This window comes from Lates calcarifer, linkage group LG7_1 (assembly GCF_001640805.2).
Source record: "Lates calcarifer isolate ASB-BC8 linkage group LG7_1, TLL_Latcal_v3, whole genome shotgun sequence".
NCBI lineage: Eukaryota > Metazoa > Chordata > Actinopteri > Centropomidae > Lates > Lates calcarifer.
This window is the reverse complement of record NC_066839.1, coordinates 9,929,744-9,947,083: the sequence shown is the minus strand read 5'-3', so window position 1 is coordinate 9,947,083 and position 17,340 is coordinate 9,929,744. Positions and strand designations below refer to the sequence as shown.

General features: G+C 40.6%; 2 protein-coding genes across 2 annotated transcripts in view; one reads left to right on the top strand and one right to left on the bottom strand.

Moving 5' to 3' along the window:
* The first annotated feature begins 114 nt into the window (after positions 1-114).
* Positions 115-11,845, top strand: esr1 (estrogen receptor 1). The gene is made up of 10 exons (XM_018672603.2): positions 115-1,680; positions 2,375-2,797; positions 3,769-3,983; positions 5,050-5,166; positions 5,734-5,924; positions 6,073-6,226; positions 7,923-8,061; positions 9,058-9,191; positions 9,914-10,097; positions 10,722-11,845. Exons 1-10 carry the CDS (start codon positions 1,670-1,672, stop codon positions 11,014-11,016), a joined length of 1,863 nt encoding a protein of 620 aa, XP_018528119.1. The 5' UTR covers positions 115-1,669; the 3' UTR covers positions 11,017-11,845.
* A 3,608-nt stretch (positions 11,846-15,453) lies between these two features.
* The window catches only part of syne1a (spectrin repeat containing, nuclear envelope 1a), a 116,622-nt gene continuing 114,735 nt past the window's right edge, over positions 15,454-17,340 (bottom strand). The window contains 1 exon segment of the mRNA XM_051071859.1: positions 15,454-16,984. Coding sequence (XP_050927816.1) covers positions 16,696-16,984 — 289 coding nt within the window. The 3' untranslated portion in view covers positions 15,454-16,695.

Genomic DNA, 17,340 nt, shown 5'->3' with positions numbered 1-17,340 from the left:
CTTCTCCTTCAAGTGTGAGAAATGGAAGATGTGGGTAATGATTACTTAACTTTTATTTAGTTTATACATCCAATTTATATCAATCAATCAACATTGTGCAGCAACAGCAATTTATTTACACACATATGCAGTTCATTATTGTGAACAAGTAGACCCAAAACTGTGAGCAGATGCATCTGTACACACTCAGAACAAGCCATCATTAGATAGTTTAAATGTTCAGTGTCAGCGAGTGTGGCATTTTTATTTTATGGCAGTTGTTACCCGTCGACCTTTCATTCACTTGGGGTCAGGTTGGACCTGGAAAAACAGCCGACAGAACAGCTGGAAATGCTGCAACATGTGTGTTACAATTCTGGATGAGCTGGTGAAAATGAATGGCTGCTGACATGCTTTGTGAATGCGGCCTGTTATGAAAACGAGGTAAATTACTGCAAGAAGCATTCTATCTTGAGCCTTTTAGGTGATTTTAGCTGTTTCATTTGTCACCCCTAATTTTCCCCTTTCCTAATGTAACTGTGTCTTCATTTTATTCCAGGGGAAATGCAAAAAATATCTATATCATCATCAGGACTACTTGTTTTCCACTTGACCTGACATGTCCTGAAAATTGGGCTGTTTACTCAAGAAAGATGTTGCACAGAGCGTCAGGGAAAATGAAGCTTCTGTACCAAATGATCAGTTATTTCCTTCTATGGTTGTCAATAGTTCTTTGTGATCATGTTTATCTTTTTGAATTTCTTGGATGATTCACAATGTGTCTCAGTTGAGAGCGTCACATGGACATTGGTCAATTTTGATTCAAATGTCCTAAATCATTTTTAGATTTCGACCATTTGATCTGAAATTTAAAATCTGAAAATTACCTCTCTTTTTTTTTTCAAATAGATGTGTGCATCAAATATTTATTATTAGCTTTACATTTGATTTTTATCTTTAGTTGTAACTGGCTTAATTTTATATCTCCTATGAATGTGTGAAAATAATCCCTACATTCATAGTGTGTTATTAGTTCTCTCAGAAGCATTTTCAGCTCACAAGGTTGTTCTTTTACCCTGATGCCTGTTCCAAAAAATGCAAGGACTAAAAGGATCCCTGAAAATTACAAACTGAGAATCTTTGTGTTATAAATATAAAAACACAAAACTTTATTTGCATAAATTCTCTGCCCCTTTGCCTGAATTTGTTAATATACACTGTTCTTTTTGATCCTTGACATGATAAATTGATGTTTAACTGGTCCATATTGTGGTTTTCTAATATATGTCATCCTCCTTTTAATGAAATATTACAGGGAAAGTAGGATTTTCTTCATAGTTTTCATTTTTTATAAGGTTCAACAAAAGGTAAAATGAAGTCGTTCAAAGTCTAATTTTAAAAAACAACCAACCCTTAATTTGGGATTCATTGTGCAACTATTGGCTATCAGAATGAGATCTGACCTCCCACTGTGTTTGCTGTGTTATGGTGACCTGGCACTTTAACACACAGTGGTTATCGATTTGGCTGCATCTTTAATTTGTTTATCCTTTTTTTTTAACCTTTCCACTGTTCTCATTGTGTTCAATGAGCCCAGCTACAAGTCTGAGAGAGAGAGAGATGAGAGAGGCGAGTACAGAGGGAGAGAGAAGAGTCGAACGGTGTCGCACAGCAGGTATGAGGACGATTCATGTGTAAGAGGTGAGTATGTATCCTGGTAGAATTTGACTCTCTTTTAGCCCACATTTAAAACCATTGTTATAATGTTTCTCGTTTATACAGTGATTTGATTAGCTGCAGAGTCTCAGGTGTGTTCAAGAAACTGGCTACAAATAGACTAGTCATACGTCATGCTGGTAGCGTGCAGGACTATTAGGTAAACGAATTATAAATAATTCAGGGGGAGACAGACAGCTAGTTAACTGCGTTTCCTCTAGAAATCACCTGCAATCAGTAAAAGCTTTTCAATATCAGACAAAGGTGAAGTAGGAGAAAAACATTTTATAGTGCTGTGGGAGAGGACGAGAAGTTTACCTTCCTCCTACACATTAGTAAAGATGTATTACAGGAAAAGAGGGAAAAGCTCTGTTGACAAAAACCCTGAAGGAGGCTGGGAGGAGTCTTTCTGGTTGTCTTTTTTTCTTCTTCTTTTTAGAGCTTGGTGGGCGGAAGCTCAAGGCAGATAGGGCAAAGGGACTGGAGGAGTTGTGGACCCTTCAAGTAGCCTGACAGGCTTTAATGGGAAAAAAGGAAAGACAGAGAGAGAATGAGTGAGTGAGGAAAGAGTAAAGAGAGAGGGAGAGCAGCACTCATCTCCACTCCCCCTCCTAGTGAATGGCAGAGCAAGTCTAAATCATGTTGCTTATCAGTGCTGTTGTGCTGTGATGTTGCTCAGGCAGAGCCCAGCACAGAACAGGCAGCCTTGTGGACCAGCACTCAGATCCAGGATCAGCCCGGCCTTCTCAGAGCTGGAGACCCTCTCCCCGCCACGTCTCTCGCCTCCACCGCGTGCCCCCCTCGGTGACATGTACCCCGAAGAGAGCCGGGGTTCTGGAGGGGTAGCCACTGTGGACTTCCTGGAAGGGACGTACGACTATGCCGCACCCACCCCTGCCCCGACTCCTCTCTACAGCCACTCCACCACTGGCTACTATGCTCCTCTGGATGCCCACGGACCACCCTCTGATGGCAGTCTTCAGTCCCTAGGCAGCGGGCCTACCAGTCCTCTAGTGTTTGTGCCCTCCAGCCCCCGACTCAGCCCCTTTATGCACCCGCCCAGCCACCACTATCTGGAAAGCACTTCAACACCCATCTACAGGTGAGGGAATACAGTTTTTCTTTATCACCAGAGTGTCTGTGTGTGCTTGGACAGAAAGTTCTTTTTATAGACTGAGTCAACAGATACGAATCGTCATCTGATTTTTATACTTCATGGAAGAAAGGTAATTTTTGAGAGATGCCCCCTCCTGTGCCTGAATCTGACTGGTCAGTTTTGTTTGTGTTGTAGATAGGTGATTATGTAACTGATAGGAGCAGTGCAATCAAAATATCAAGGGACTCCTCAGAATTGTTTTTTTCAGTAGAGCAATGTTACCTTGCTCAATCATGTTTTCAATACAAATTTAACAAATGTTATCATTAAAGAAAATAAGTCTGTTCAGCTTTTTAAAATAATAATTTATTTGTATGCTTTCCTAAATTTATTTACTCTATTGCCTTGTATTTCCTGTTCAGTGGCAGAATGAGACAATATTGAGACACAACTAGATTTAGTATCTTTAACTTGTGAATTATGGCATCGACACCATGCTCTTTCCTCAAAATAAAGTCTCAAACAAAACATAATTATATAACTGCATTGTTTTTTTTAATCTCCTGCTTTATACAAAACATTACCATTATCTCTATAGAAAGGATCAAGCTTTGCCCTGGTTTCTAATTCCAGAGATTAAGGACTTTGTCCGGGACCTTGAAAAAGGAACAATACGTAAGAACAACAGGAGTACACATTGTTTCCTGGCTCAGGTGGAAAATAGTACTCTGTTGTCTCAGCCACTGTCAAATTAAAGCCAGTGTGGTAAATGTCAGAATTGATCTATACTTAAGCAGCTAGCTATAAGGACATATATAGAGCATCTTTTGACAAAATGTCCAGCTATATTTAATGCAAGATAATTATAGTTAATATTATTTTGTCAGCATCACAATTTATAGTCATCATCGTATCACTAAAGTATCAAGTAATTTGTGAAATGGTTTGACTAGGCTGAAATCTATACCTTGTTATAGGTCTAGTCAGCAACCAGTATCCAGAGAGGACCACTGTGGCACCAGTGACGAGTCGTACAGTGTGGGGGAGTCAGGTGCTGGAGCCAGGGCCGGGGGGTTTGAGATGGTTAAAGAGACACGTTTCTGTGCCGTGTGCAGTGACTATGCCTCTGGGTACCACTACGGGGTGTGGTCCTGTGAGGGCTGTAAGGCCTTCTTCAAGAGGAGCATCCAGGGTAGGTGGAGTGTCTGCTTCTGCTATTTGTGACCAGAGGATGTAGATCTTCAAGTGTTAGCAGTTTTTTAAAGATCATCTCTTATTTTGCCATAGTTCATCTAAAAGTCCTGAACCTTTACTGATAAATTACAGATAATTAATCAAAGAAATTCTTAAAATTAAATAATGTCTTTTACTGTATGTCTCCAAGAAAATTAACCTTATCCAAGCACAAAATCTAGTTAAGTCAGTTTTATTTATGTAGCACAATAACACCAATCACAAGCTTTTCCTCGAGGGGCTTTAAAATCTGTACAGCAGTGAACATAAATTAGTTTCATCATACAGAAAGACATGAAGTGCTGTACTCCATAAAATTTAGAGTTAAAGAGTTTGGCTGTCAGTAAAAGAAAATTTAGTGTGGCTCAATCCAGGCACATCTGAGAATCTGAAGCACATCCATGGCAGAGAAAATAAAACATTGTATATTAAAGTATGGTGATTTAGTGTAACAGCTGTTTAGTAGGCTCATGCTATCCAAAGTGAACTGCCTGTAACCTCGACAGAGAAACAAGCAGTCACACTGGCACTCGATCATTGTGTAATATACAAGGAGAGAAAGAGGGAAAATACATATCATAAACTGATGTTGTGAAACAGATATCTTAAATAAAGGGAGCAGAATTTATGTTTCAACAAGTTAGTTTTTACTATTATTATTTTCCACTCATAAACCACCTGTCATTTATCTGTTTGTGTGTCATGTCTTTCATACAATCTGGTGTACAACCTCCAGGTACTACTGCCTCTGTGTGCAGACCAAAGCTTCATCTGCTGTCTGTAGCGTAGTCATGCTTGTTATATGCTGCTTCTTCACACTGATGCCGAGTCTTGCAGTGGAAGACTGGTCATAAAGAAATCAATAGTCTCCATGGCAATGACAAAGCCAAGACACCACATTTTAATTTTCTCTATCTCAGATCCATTTAAAATGGGAAGAGAATGTTCCTGGCTACTAAATAACCTAAATCTGAACTGAACAGTGGAGTGGGAGACTTGAAGTAATAGATTTTCTTTCATTTCAGGTCACAATGACTATATGTGCCCAGCAACCAATCAGTGTACTATTGACAGGAATCGGAGGAAGAGCTGCCAGGCTTGCCGTCTTAGGAAGTGTTATGAAGTGGGCATGATGAAAGGAGGTTGGTAGAAACATCAGCAGAAAGATTTTGAATTTTTTGTATAACAAATATGCATATTAAAATTCTTAAATTTGTATAATGCATTTTTGCAATTTTCTGTTATTGGTTATTGCTTTGTTTTCACTTAATTTCTTTTTAGTTAATTTGTTTAATAAGTCTTCTATTATTTTTTTTTTGTTACAGTTTATGTTTTCTGTCTGTTGTTTTTATGTCAGCAACATAACAAAATTCAAAACTGATTGCCATGTGTGAGAGAGGATTGGCACAAAGTGCCAAGTTCTGGTGGAGACAGACAAGCTTGAGACTAACATTAACATGACCTTGAAATGATTTCCTCTTAGGGAGTACAACTACTGATTAGCACACGCCCACATTTTTGTTTTCATACTTCTTGAATCACACAGGCATTCATACAATCAGCACTATGGGAATTTATGGCAAGGGGAAAACCTGATGATTGCATATGTGTGGGATATTAGGTGTTATTGTGTGTATGTAAACTGTATGTGTGAATTTTTCAGTGTATCTGCATAATATTTTTTAATAAATCTCTGCTGTGTTCTCAAGGTGTGCGTAAGGACCGTGGCCGTGTTTTGCGGCGTGACAGGCGACGGACTGGTACTAATGACAAGGATAAGGCCTCTAAGGACCTGGAGCACAGAGCAGCACCCCTCCATGATGGGAGGAAACATGGCAGCAGCAGCAGTACTGGAGGAGGAGGAGGAAAATCATCGGTCGCTGGCATGTCACCTGATCAGGTGCTAATCCATGTGCAAACAATGACATGAATGTTTTTGAAAGTGCAAATTGTTGGTCAGGAAGAAATATGGATCTGAAAGTGTTCCTGGACACTGAGGATCAAGAAAATTGTGTGACAGTCTGACAGTTTATGTGCTGCCTCCACAGGTGCTCCTCCTGCTCCAGGGTGCTGAGCCCCCAATGCTTTGCTCCCGTCAGAAGCTGAGCCGACCCTACACTGAGGTCACCATGATGTCCCTGCTCACCAACATGGCTGACAAGGAGCTGGTCCACATGATCGCCTGGGCCAAGAAGCTTCCAGGTACTGCTTAGAGTGGCATAGAAGCCACAACACCACTGAATATTCTAAATCCTTTTTCAGCACTACAAACCCTCCTAAATTATGCATTTGAATCAGGTGAACTCATCTCAGCCCAACACAGGATGTGTGTAGGTGTAAGACAACCTTTTTAATTTATAGAAGCAATAATAAACATTTTACTGAGCCTAGTGCAAAGTTACCATAATACATGGTAGGTACAGGCTGTGGATACAGTGACTGATTAATGACAGTTACTTTACCAGATGCACCATCTGGCATAAACTGTGTTTTGGAGCAAAAACCTACCATAATCTGGAATTGATTAGACTGTCTTAGGTTTCTCTTTGGAGTATGCCAGAAGTCTATTGTGATCCATGGGCCATTAACTATATCCTGGTCTGTAGGGAACTGGTGTCCAAAATGATCATCCTTTGCACACCATGTTCTTACATACATAAGAAAACAGTTTTGATGTCTGTCTCATACAGCTGCCCTGTAACTTTAAGTAACATAACAGTGGATGACAAAATGACAGATGACCATAAAGTCAAACAATCAGCTATTAAAAAAAAAAATCTGACTTCTTTGTGTCAGTCAGCAGTTCTGCTGTAAATTGTGAATTCACTTGTTGTCAAACTTATGTGATATTTTTTCAGATCACTACAACTGTGTCAAAGAGAGAGAGGTCTTTGACACATTCATAATATTTAAAAACATTCATAATATTTCTATACATTTGTTCAAACTCATAAACAAAAGGTTTCTTAAACATTCAAATGCACGGATGTTTTGTGTAACAAAGGTGGTGGCTCTCGATTGCTGCCTGTTTGAGACTGCTTAGGCAACAGCAAGATGATGGGAGACCTTTATCGTAGAAGCACACACACACACACACACACAAATGCAGAGCCATTACAGTGATGGTAATTACAGTCATCACCTTTTGAGAGGATTGTTTGGCCAATCTGCTGGCACCCCATAGAGCATAAATGCAGTATAAGACACATCACCCTTTTGCATGCACGGAGACACACACACACACACACCTTGACAGGCTCTCTGAATGAGTAAATCCTGATTTTGAGGTATTATAACCTTGTGCGTCACTAAAAGCCCAAAGGCACACAGTTTTAATTGTGAGGGGTCCTGAACAGGGCACAAATGGGGACAATAGGGGTGAATTGGCTGTAATTACATATGAATTGAGACAGCTGAGTGCCAGCGATAAGGCTTCTTATGAGAGCAGAGAGATTGCAGATGGTTGCATTTAAGTTCTCTGCCAGGAAACAAAGGCTTGCATGTTTTTATTTTTATGAGTGGGATAAAGGGGCACAGAAAACATTAAACTCTTAGAGTGTTGATATTCCACACCATATTACAGTTAACACCCACCATCTCTCATAATCAGCTCTGATAAAAGAACACTTAGCGACACAAGGTATTTTCATGTGCATGGTTTGGATGCCACATAATTGCTCAGATGAGGCTAAAACACATATTGTCCAGTGTTTATGAGGGGACAGTATTTAGTGACAGTTACTAAAAGTCGATTTAAGAGCTTGTCAGATGTTGACGGCTGCTCAAAACATCAAAATTGTCAAATGTACTTTAACTGGATGTGGATCATCTTGCTTTCTCTACCTTGGTCCTTTCACAAAATGCTCTATAATGTGCACTTATTGTGTGTATTTTTTAGGTTTCCTTCAGCTGTCCCTCCATGACCAGGTGCAGCTGCTGGAGAGCTCGTGGTTGGAGGTGCTGATGATTGGGCTCATCTGGAGGTCCATCCACTGCCCTGGCAAACTCATCTTCGCACAGGACCTCATACTGGACAGGTAGCGAGGGATACTTCTCCTCACTCCTCCGTGACATGCACCTCTCCTTACTTTTTAATATCTCTGGCCCTACTTTTCCTCCCTATTCCTCGGCCTTCCTCTCACTCACACTCTCAGATGTTCAGAGTGATACATCAGCATTGTAGATTTTCCATTTCACACCTCGCCAACCATTGTGCCATCCCAACACATCCGTCACAGAGTGAAAGACTAATTACATGTTCCCCATGGAGAGGAGAGCAGCCTCTCTCTAACCTGAAATACCCCCTCATCATTACAGTGCTGAGCAGGCAACCAAGACAGAGATTTAATCAAAGTCTCAATGCAAGGAATGATGGAAAAGGGCAAATGATGGAGGGAGAGATGACGGGCAAGGAGGCGAAGGAGAGAGAGAGAGAGAGAGAGAAATAGAGACGCAGGGAGACATGAGACATAGCTGTTTTCTGCTTAGCAGGCACAGCCTGTTCTCTCCATCCCCCCCTCCCCTGTTCAAAGTAAACAAGCTGGCCAAACCACACTATCTACCTCAGAGAAAAAAGAGGTGGAGACAGAGGGATGAGGGAGACATGCAGACAGACAGAGCTTTTACTGTCTGATGTGCCTGATGGTCCCATTTGATTCAAAAGTGTATTACAGAGTATTATCTCTAAAACCTGGTCCTGGTATGAGTGTCCTCACCAATTGGACATGATGACTAAAATACCGTGGGTCAGGGTTGACAAATTCCCTTGGCTCTGTGCTGTCCAAGTTTATCTTGCACTCCAACCACTGGATATTATCTTTCATCACTTTTCATCTGTGCTGACATATGGAGCGCAGCAGTGATTCAGTCCATTAGTTGTTTATCTGGCCGCTCTTTGGATAGTTTCATGGTCACAGATTTAATTAGGTTTTTTTTCTTGAAAGGAAAAAGAAGAAGATTAAAATCCAGTTTATTTGTGTGTGATGAACAGAATTTAAAAAACCAAAGAATGCCTTGTGCTTTCTTTCATCCAGGAATGAAGGCGACTGCGTCGAGGGCATGGCTGAGATCTTCGACATGCTACTGGCTACTACTTCCCGCTTCCGCATGCTCAGACTCAAACCTGAGGAGTTTGTCTGTCTTAAAGCCATCATCTTGCTCAACTCTGGTGAGGCAACATGTGTGAGTGTGAGTGTGCCTTACATCATCTGCCTGTTTTTACAGTTTCAGTCTCTGTCTTGAAACATTTTCAGACAAATTGAGAGCGAGCTGGTGCCTGTAAACACTGACAACAGAGACACTTGTCCAATAAAAATTTCAGCTCTAGTTAAATTTTTTTTAATTACAGAGTTTTACTTACATGCACACCATTTTGTTGCAGGTTTTTTTGTTTCTGTTCCAGAGAGTAAATATTGAACACTGTCAAACTACACCCACAGAGGTGTAGCTCTGAAAGCTGCTCAGGCACATTAGGCGAACAGAGTGTTCTGGAAAGGTCTGTACCATCAGTATGCCCAATAACTGTTCCCATGACAACATGACACAGGTCAGAGGGCTGTTTTTGTCCTGGAAATTGAGATATTCTATTTGGGAAACTGAGTCAGCTGAAATACCTGTGCAATGACATTACTTGCACAGCTGCTGGAGCCGGATGAAGTTTTGATTACTGTGTGGGCAATGATGCAAATGCAATTAACTGTGCTGCTCTTATATGCATGTATGAGTCAGATCTTTTATAAAATAAAAGTTAAACATTGTTGGTATTTGGTAATTTGAAAAGTAATTTGTAGCATGACTGTATGGGGTGTATTACTCCCCACTGAAATCTGAACTGAAGAAAGGTGCATTGGCTTGAAAGGTTGCAGTAGACTTGTGTTTTTCTTCTTCTAGGTGCTTTCTCTTTCTGCACCAGCACAATGGAGCCACTACATGATGGCGTGGCTGTACAGGACATGCTGGACACCATCACGGACGCTCTCATACATCACATCAGCCAATCAGGATGCTCAGTTCAGCAGCAGTCGAGACGGCAGGCCCAGCTGCTCCTCCTGCTCTCCCACATCAGGCACATGAGGTGAAATTGCATTAGAAAAGGTCTCTGTGACCACTTTCAGAGTCTTCCAGTTCAGACATGAAGCCCATGTTTAAATCATCCTTTTGTTAACAGGAAAATCCACAGGGCACCTTTAAAAAGTATGTGTGAAAACTATAGTGCCTAGCTGCTTTATGAAGTAATTTAGAATCAAACTATACATTTGTGTACATCCTGCTAAAGATTTCCATCCTTTAATAGGAATCATCAGTCTTGGAACAGAGTACCACAGACAGAGTAGTGAAGGCTGAAAGAACTGAGAGATGGACTTGGATTTTAGTCTTTTAATAGGATTTGTTGACCTTAAACAAAACTAAAGAGTAGCTACAGGATTATACTTTAATTGAAGCTTCTTAAAAAGATAAATCTCCAGTAGGAGTATTGAATTAAAAAACTGAACAATAAATAAAGACTAAAAACAACTGAAGGGCATTTGCAGAAAAATTAAACATGAATAAAATCAAAATTTTGGAAGCATTTTTTCCAGATGGTGTTAGCACAGAAAATCAACTTGAACAGAGACTTTAGGGATGTAGAAAGCAGTCTGAAGCTTCATTCATTAGTCGCTCTAATTCCTCATCTCCCTTTTGTTTACACTCCCTGCAGCAACAAAGGCATGGAGCACCTCTACAGCATGAAGTGCAAGAACAAAGTGCCTCTGTACGACCTGCTCCTGGAGATGCTGGATGCTCACCGCCTCCACCGCCCTGTGAATCCAGCTCAGTCCCGGTTCCAGGCTGACAGAGAGCCCTCCACCACCACCATCACCAGCAGCAGAGGCTCCTCTTCAGCCGGCTCTAGTTCTGGAGTCCCAGGCAGCCACGAGAGCCTGAGCAGAGCCCCGACAGGACCAGATGTCCTGCAGTATGGAGCGCCCCGTGCCGACTGCACCCACATCTAATGAGATGGAGCACAAACAAGCATGTCTGAAAGGTCAAGTCATCTTAATGAATGATGTGTGTAGAACAGTGTGAAAATGCCTTGGTAATGAACGAAGAGAGTTGTATTTGAATTCGTTCGTATTTGAATTATTTATAAATTCAAGTGATTTTTTTTGTTGTAGCTGTTTAGGTAGAAATTATTCCTTTGCACTATTCTAATTCAGTACAATCTGAGCTTCAGCGCAGTTTATCTTCTATGCTGTCTTTCATACTATCTGTGATTTGGACTCAGCTTTATATTACAGCTTATTTTTCCAAATTGGCAGGTGTTAGGTCATATTGTGGCATTCTGTTACCTATGGTGATCTCAAATGATGAGCAGCTAATTTTTCTTGTTTTTTTGCTTCAACCAAAGTGCACTTCCTCTTGGGTTTAAGGGGCTACTAGGCATTATTTTTACTTTTACATATAAGGGTTGATTACACACTAAACTGGTTAAAATTAATATATAATTTATTTACATAGTTAAAGACTAAATGTCAGGTATTGTGTCTTATGCATACACAATTTTAAACATGATATGTTTGAGAGAAAATATTTCAATGATGAAATTCTAAAATGAAAAGTGGTCAAGGATATATCTGATCAAATCCTAGAGAGGGTTAGGGTTAGGGTTGGCTAACCCTAACCCTACCCTACATAATGCAGGAAGCTAAGCTTTATTGTTGGGTAACTTCAACCTATCCACAGCTTTTGTGTACAGTGGGTTTGTTCTATATGCTTACATGCATCAAAGTTTTTTTCTGAATTTGTTGTGTGTGTGTGTGTGTGTGTGTGTGTGTGTGTGTGTGTGTGGTGTGTGTGTGTGGTGTGTGTGTGGTGTGTGTGTGTGTGTGTGTGTGTGTGTGTGTGGCTGAGAGATTGCAAGAGAGACTGAGAGCATCTGAACTATGAGTGGTTCCAAGCTGATTTGATTAATTGATGTTTGTCTTAATGCAGCTGTTCAACATTTCAACCATAGATTAGATTAAAAACTACAACCAGTTACTATTCATCTATTAATTCAGTGATTACATGTTGAGTTTGGCTGAATTTACATTGAATTTACCTCCAAAAACAGATCAGCTGACTGATTAACTGTGTAACCGTTACATCTGAACTGTAGAACTGCCACCTAGCTGTTGAATATGTGGAATAATTGGGATATCTCAGGCCAGTGCTCTGTATGTGATCAGAAAATTGGATTTGGCCACTTGGGCTGTTCAGTGTAAATCCAGTCAAACCTGACCGACTGTCATTTATTTACTGTGCATAAAAATAAAAGCATCAGTTGTGAATTTTTTTTCATCAGCATGTTTCTCCTCATTTTCCATCCCAAAAGAATACACAGAAGTACCGTAATTTCCGGACTATTGAGCGCACCTGACTATAAGCTGCACCCACTAAATTTAAAAAGAAAAGAAAAAAAAAAGTACATATACAGGCCGCACTTGTCTATAAGCTGCAGGTGTCTAAATGTTTTTGCGGCATGAAGCTTGTTAGCCCGTAAAAATCTATAAATTAGCCGCATCATTGTTTAAGCCGCAAGTTTCAAAGTGTCTGAAAAAAGTAGCGGCTTATAGTCCAGAAATTACGGTAAATATTTCTGTTTAATCATTTGCAATCTCACCTCTGAGTCAATTCATGATGCATGTGGCTCCCCAGCAGGGGTGGAGATTGTAGCTTTAGGGCACAGGGTGAGGAGGAAATATTCATAGGAGTCAGTGGAGTCCTTGGCAAAGCAGTAGGTAGATATTCAGCTGGATGGGGAGCGCTGCCCTGAAGACCCGCAGCAGAAAGGAAGGGCCCTTCGAGGAGGAGGAGGTCGATGAGGAGATGTTGCCCGGAAGGTCAGAACGGGAGGAAACGCAGCCAGCGGCGCCTGGTGATCTGCTCCGGCTGCAGGACGACACAGACACAAGTTAAACCCAGCAGAGAACAGACCTGAGCTCATTAGTATTTGCAAATCACCATTTTGACAGATTTTTTTCTTTTGCTTTTTGCTATGATAAAGATAAGATTATTTTTTATTACTCAAAACAACTGGGGGAAAAACAAAATTCTTTTCAAGGTTCATTTTAATATTAGTTGGGACACTTCCTAATTAGAGCTGAAAGCATCAGTCAATTAAGTGATAGATAACCGATAAGGACTTGTGTGTGAACTATTTTGATAATTTATTATTTTTTTAAGTAACATTTATGGACCACTAATAATTGATTAGGAAAATAATCTGCAGTTTCAGTAATAATGACATTTTTAATGTGGGCAAACAGGCACAAACACACTTAAATAAAGAGATTAAACCACAAAACCTTTTGTAAGTAGCCAGCTGTGTCCCAGTAGGGGCGAAACGCTCTAGATTTAGAGCCGTGTGTGTGAGAGTTCAATGCCACGTCTCATTCCAAACAGAAGCAGGAGAAATGCCAAATGCCTCTCTGAAGATTTCCACTGTCAGAGCCAAGACTCAAGGGGAGGAACAACATGTTCTTACTGCGACTCATCCTCACCCACAGAGGATGAAGGAGGGTCACACACGCTGACATCCCCCCAGTCGCTCACTCTGCAGCCAATTTCATTCAGTCCTCCTACATTCTACAAAATGGCCACTGTGAATGTGCATGAGCAATGTGCTCATTGTGTGCGTTTATATATGTAGCTCATTTTTTAAGGCCAGGCAATGTCTCCTGCTTTGCTGGATCTCAGTGCCCGAATCGGTGGAAAACAAACCCATTATTTCTGCTACAAACACTCATGACAAGACTAGATCAGGCTGAGTTTTCACCAGGCCCGTGTGTTATTGTTGGCATTTAGTGAGACTCATGGAAAGTCAAGTCAGAAATGACAGAGACGGAGGTGGGTGAGTTTAAAGGTCTGGAAAGGAGACAAAGGAAAGAAAGTGGGAGTTAAAGTAGAAGGAGAAACCACAGGAGTTTATGCATGGTATCCTGCTTCAAAGTTATGAAGAGAATGAAACAGGAAGGAAACATGAGAAAGAAAAACAGCTGAAGGAACTGGGGCTGGGGGGTCACTGGTATTCAGATAATGCCATCTAGTGGGAGAGGAGGGTGCTACAGGAGGGAGAAGCAAAAAGTATGACAGGGCAACTTTTCATGGTGCCATTCAAAAAGCAGCAGGGCAAAGAGAAGCAGTGAGAATATTTCAGAACCAAAGAGAAACTGACCAAATTAAAGATATTTTACTGCTATTTACAACAAAACTTCCTACTCATGCATGTTTTCTAAAATACGGTATCAATTAATCCATTACAAAACAGTTTTCCTGTGAAACAAAAGCTTACGTGTTTAATTACTTAACAAAATTAGTTTACTAACTTAACTAAAATACTTTACTTATTTGACTTAATTACGTAAACTATATTTGGACATGGAGTCAGTCACAACAGAGAAAACAGCTCACTGTCTTAATGTGATACATGTGAGTCTTACTGAGAATAAGGAAGTAATGATTTTATGCATTACAATACATAAGGCAACAATCATAGTAGTATATCAAAATCACAGTTTCCGAAACTAATAACATGTTTCTTAATACTACCGTTTAAAATCATTAAACTATCAGAATTCAGATAAACTCAACAGCAGTTCATATAATAGGGTACTATTAATCTGTAATCTACTGGTTCTCTAACAACGTAAACAAATCAACTATTAAGGAGAAAACATAGATTAAGTGAGAGGACAAAGTTGCACCATGCAACATACTTAATAAGCCAGGGTTAGTCATTGCTATGTGTTGGTGTGGGTTACAGATGTACAAACTCCAACACTGCAACGACAGTAACCGTGCCCAGTAACAGTAAAACAGCAAGTTTGAGGCTACAAAGTCTAAGGAAACAGTTAGCTACATAAACAGCCACATAGGTTAAGTTACCTTTGAAGTGGCCACTGCACTCACGAGGCCTAGCCGACTCCGCTCCTCCCAGCGTTTCTCAGCGTTTTTTCGGTCATTTTCTTGCACTTTCCTCCTTATTAACACCACGCTTTGGTGCTCGATAAAAGCTTATCGTGGTTTCTCGGTTTGGTCGATTTGAGCAACCGTAAAAACGCAAACCGTAGACATTTTGAGAGCCTGTAGTAACAATCCTCACGTGAAGACTCGCTCTCGGTCTTGCGGCCGCATTTTGTTGACGTCATGCGTAAACAAACTATTGACTTGGATTCTGTCCAATCACAAACAAGAACTGTTGTCCCACTTTTTCCGTACTCTGAAACGTGGTGGTGTTTTCGGCCACAGTACTGAAGGCGCGCAGAAAGGCAGTATGACGCTGTGTTTGTTAGTCACTCTACTGCAACTGCCATTTGTTTATCGTGCATAAAAATAAAAGCATCAGTTGAGAAAAGATTGTTCGTCATCATGTTTCCCCTCAGTTTATATCCCAAAAGAATACACAGAAGTAAATATTTCATGTTTTATTATTTGCAAAGAGAGTATTCTTCATGAAGTCGGCATTAGCAAACTGTACATACATAAATAACCATTTTCATATTTCATCATTTTTTACAGATTCTGTTTTAACAACGCAGTGATTCTGGTGTCTCATCACTGCAGAATAATTAGCGCAGTTATTACAAAGCACACTATCTATTTCATGTCACAGCCATCAACTAAAACACTACCAGTGATTGTTTGGCTTTCTTAAAAGCAGGGGACTTTCAAGTGCATGCTCAAACAGAAAGATAAAAAAATAACTGCCTGTATTCAAAGGCATTTCAACAATAATGTACAAATCAGTTACAAGAGCTCATTTCTTATTTCTTAACGGCTCCAGTTGATTAAATACTGCAATTAAAAACAGGAAAACAAGCCTTGGCTTTTGGGGAAAGAAGTCGGCCATCTTGGCTGGACGGCTTCAGTGCAGTACCTTCGACAGTGCTCATATCAGTGCTATAGGTTCAGGTTTAAGCTTTAACATCATGTGAAAACTTCATTTCCAAATTCAAGCAGATTCTTCTGAAACGTGTTAAAAAAAAACAAAAACAGAACACTAAACTATGTTTCATCCTTCCTGTTGAGTTTTGCTTCTGTGCTGTTACAGACATTTTGTCTGAGTGCTTCTGGTCTTCTGGAAAGAAACTCTTCACCTCTAAAACTATGAATGATACTATTTAAACTTTAAGTCTACTCTACAATTTACCAGCACAATGTCCCACACTGGTGGTGCTTTAGCTTCATTAATACTAACAATCTATTAACTGATTGAACACTAAATAAATAGTAGCAGCACTGGATATCATGGACAAAAAGCACGGTGGACTTTGGCTCCCAACATAGAGTATATAAATAGTGCTTTGTTTTTCATTGATTTCACAGGTTTCTTCAGAAACCTTGAAAAATAATATACACATTTAAGTTAAAACAACATGAAATATTTGGATTGGGGGAGGGTGGGAGGGTCTCCAGATGAAGGTCCATTTAGTCTGGAGAGTTGGGGTTTTAAAGGGTTGAGGTGATTTCAGGCGAGTGGCTGTGCAATGTTAGTGAGAGAAATCTTCACATCACCTCTGAATCACTTCATAATGCATGTAGCTCCCCAGCAGGGGTGGAGTTTGTAGCTTTAGGGCACAGGGTGAGGAGGAAACATTCACAGGAGTCAGTGGAATCCTTGGCAAAGCAGTAGGTAGATATTCAGCTGCTCCTCATATGGGTGGAGGTCCGTTGGTGTAGCGCAGCATGGGGTGGAAGGAACGGGCAAAGTTGTTGGCGTGGTGGCAGCTGTAGTCTTCCTCGGTCATAGGCACAAGGCAGGCCAGGCCGATGAGGAGCAGGAGGAGCAGGTGGACGGGGAGCGCAGCCCTGAAGACCCGCAGCAGGAAGGACGGGCCCTTCGAGGAGGAGGAGGAGGAGGAGGAGGTCGATGAGGAGACGCCGCCCGGAAGGTCAGAACGGGAGGAAACGCAGCCAGCGGCGCCTGGTGATCTGCTCCGGCTGCAGGACGACACAGACACAAGTTAAACCCAGCAGAGCACAGACCTGAGCTCATTAGTATTTGCAAATCATATCTGTGTTGTGAAAACTCCATTATAAGAGATTTTCTTAGCTACAATTGGAGGTTTGTTTTGCTTGTCTTTACAGTGAAAAATGCTCCCAGTCTTTAGGGAACTGAGGTGGACATTTTTCACTATGTTCTGACATTTTACAGACCAAATAATTAATTGAGAAAATAATCATTAGAGTAATTAATATGAAAAAGAATCTGTAGTTGAGGTAAATCGGGACAATTCTGACATTTTACCAGGGTGAAAACAAGCATGTTTGCAAATACCATTTAACCCATGTCTGGA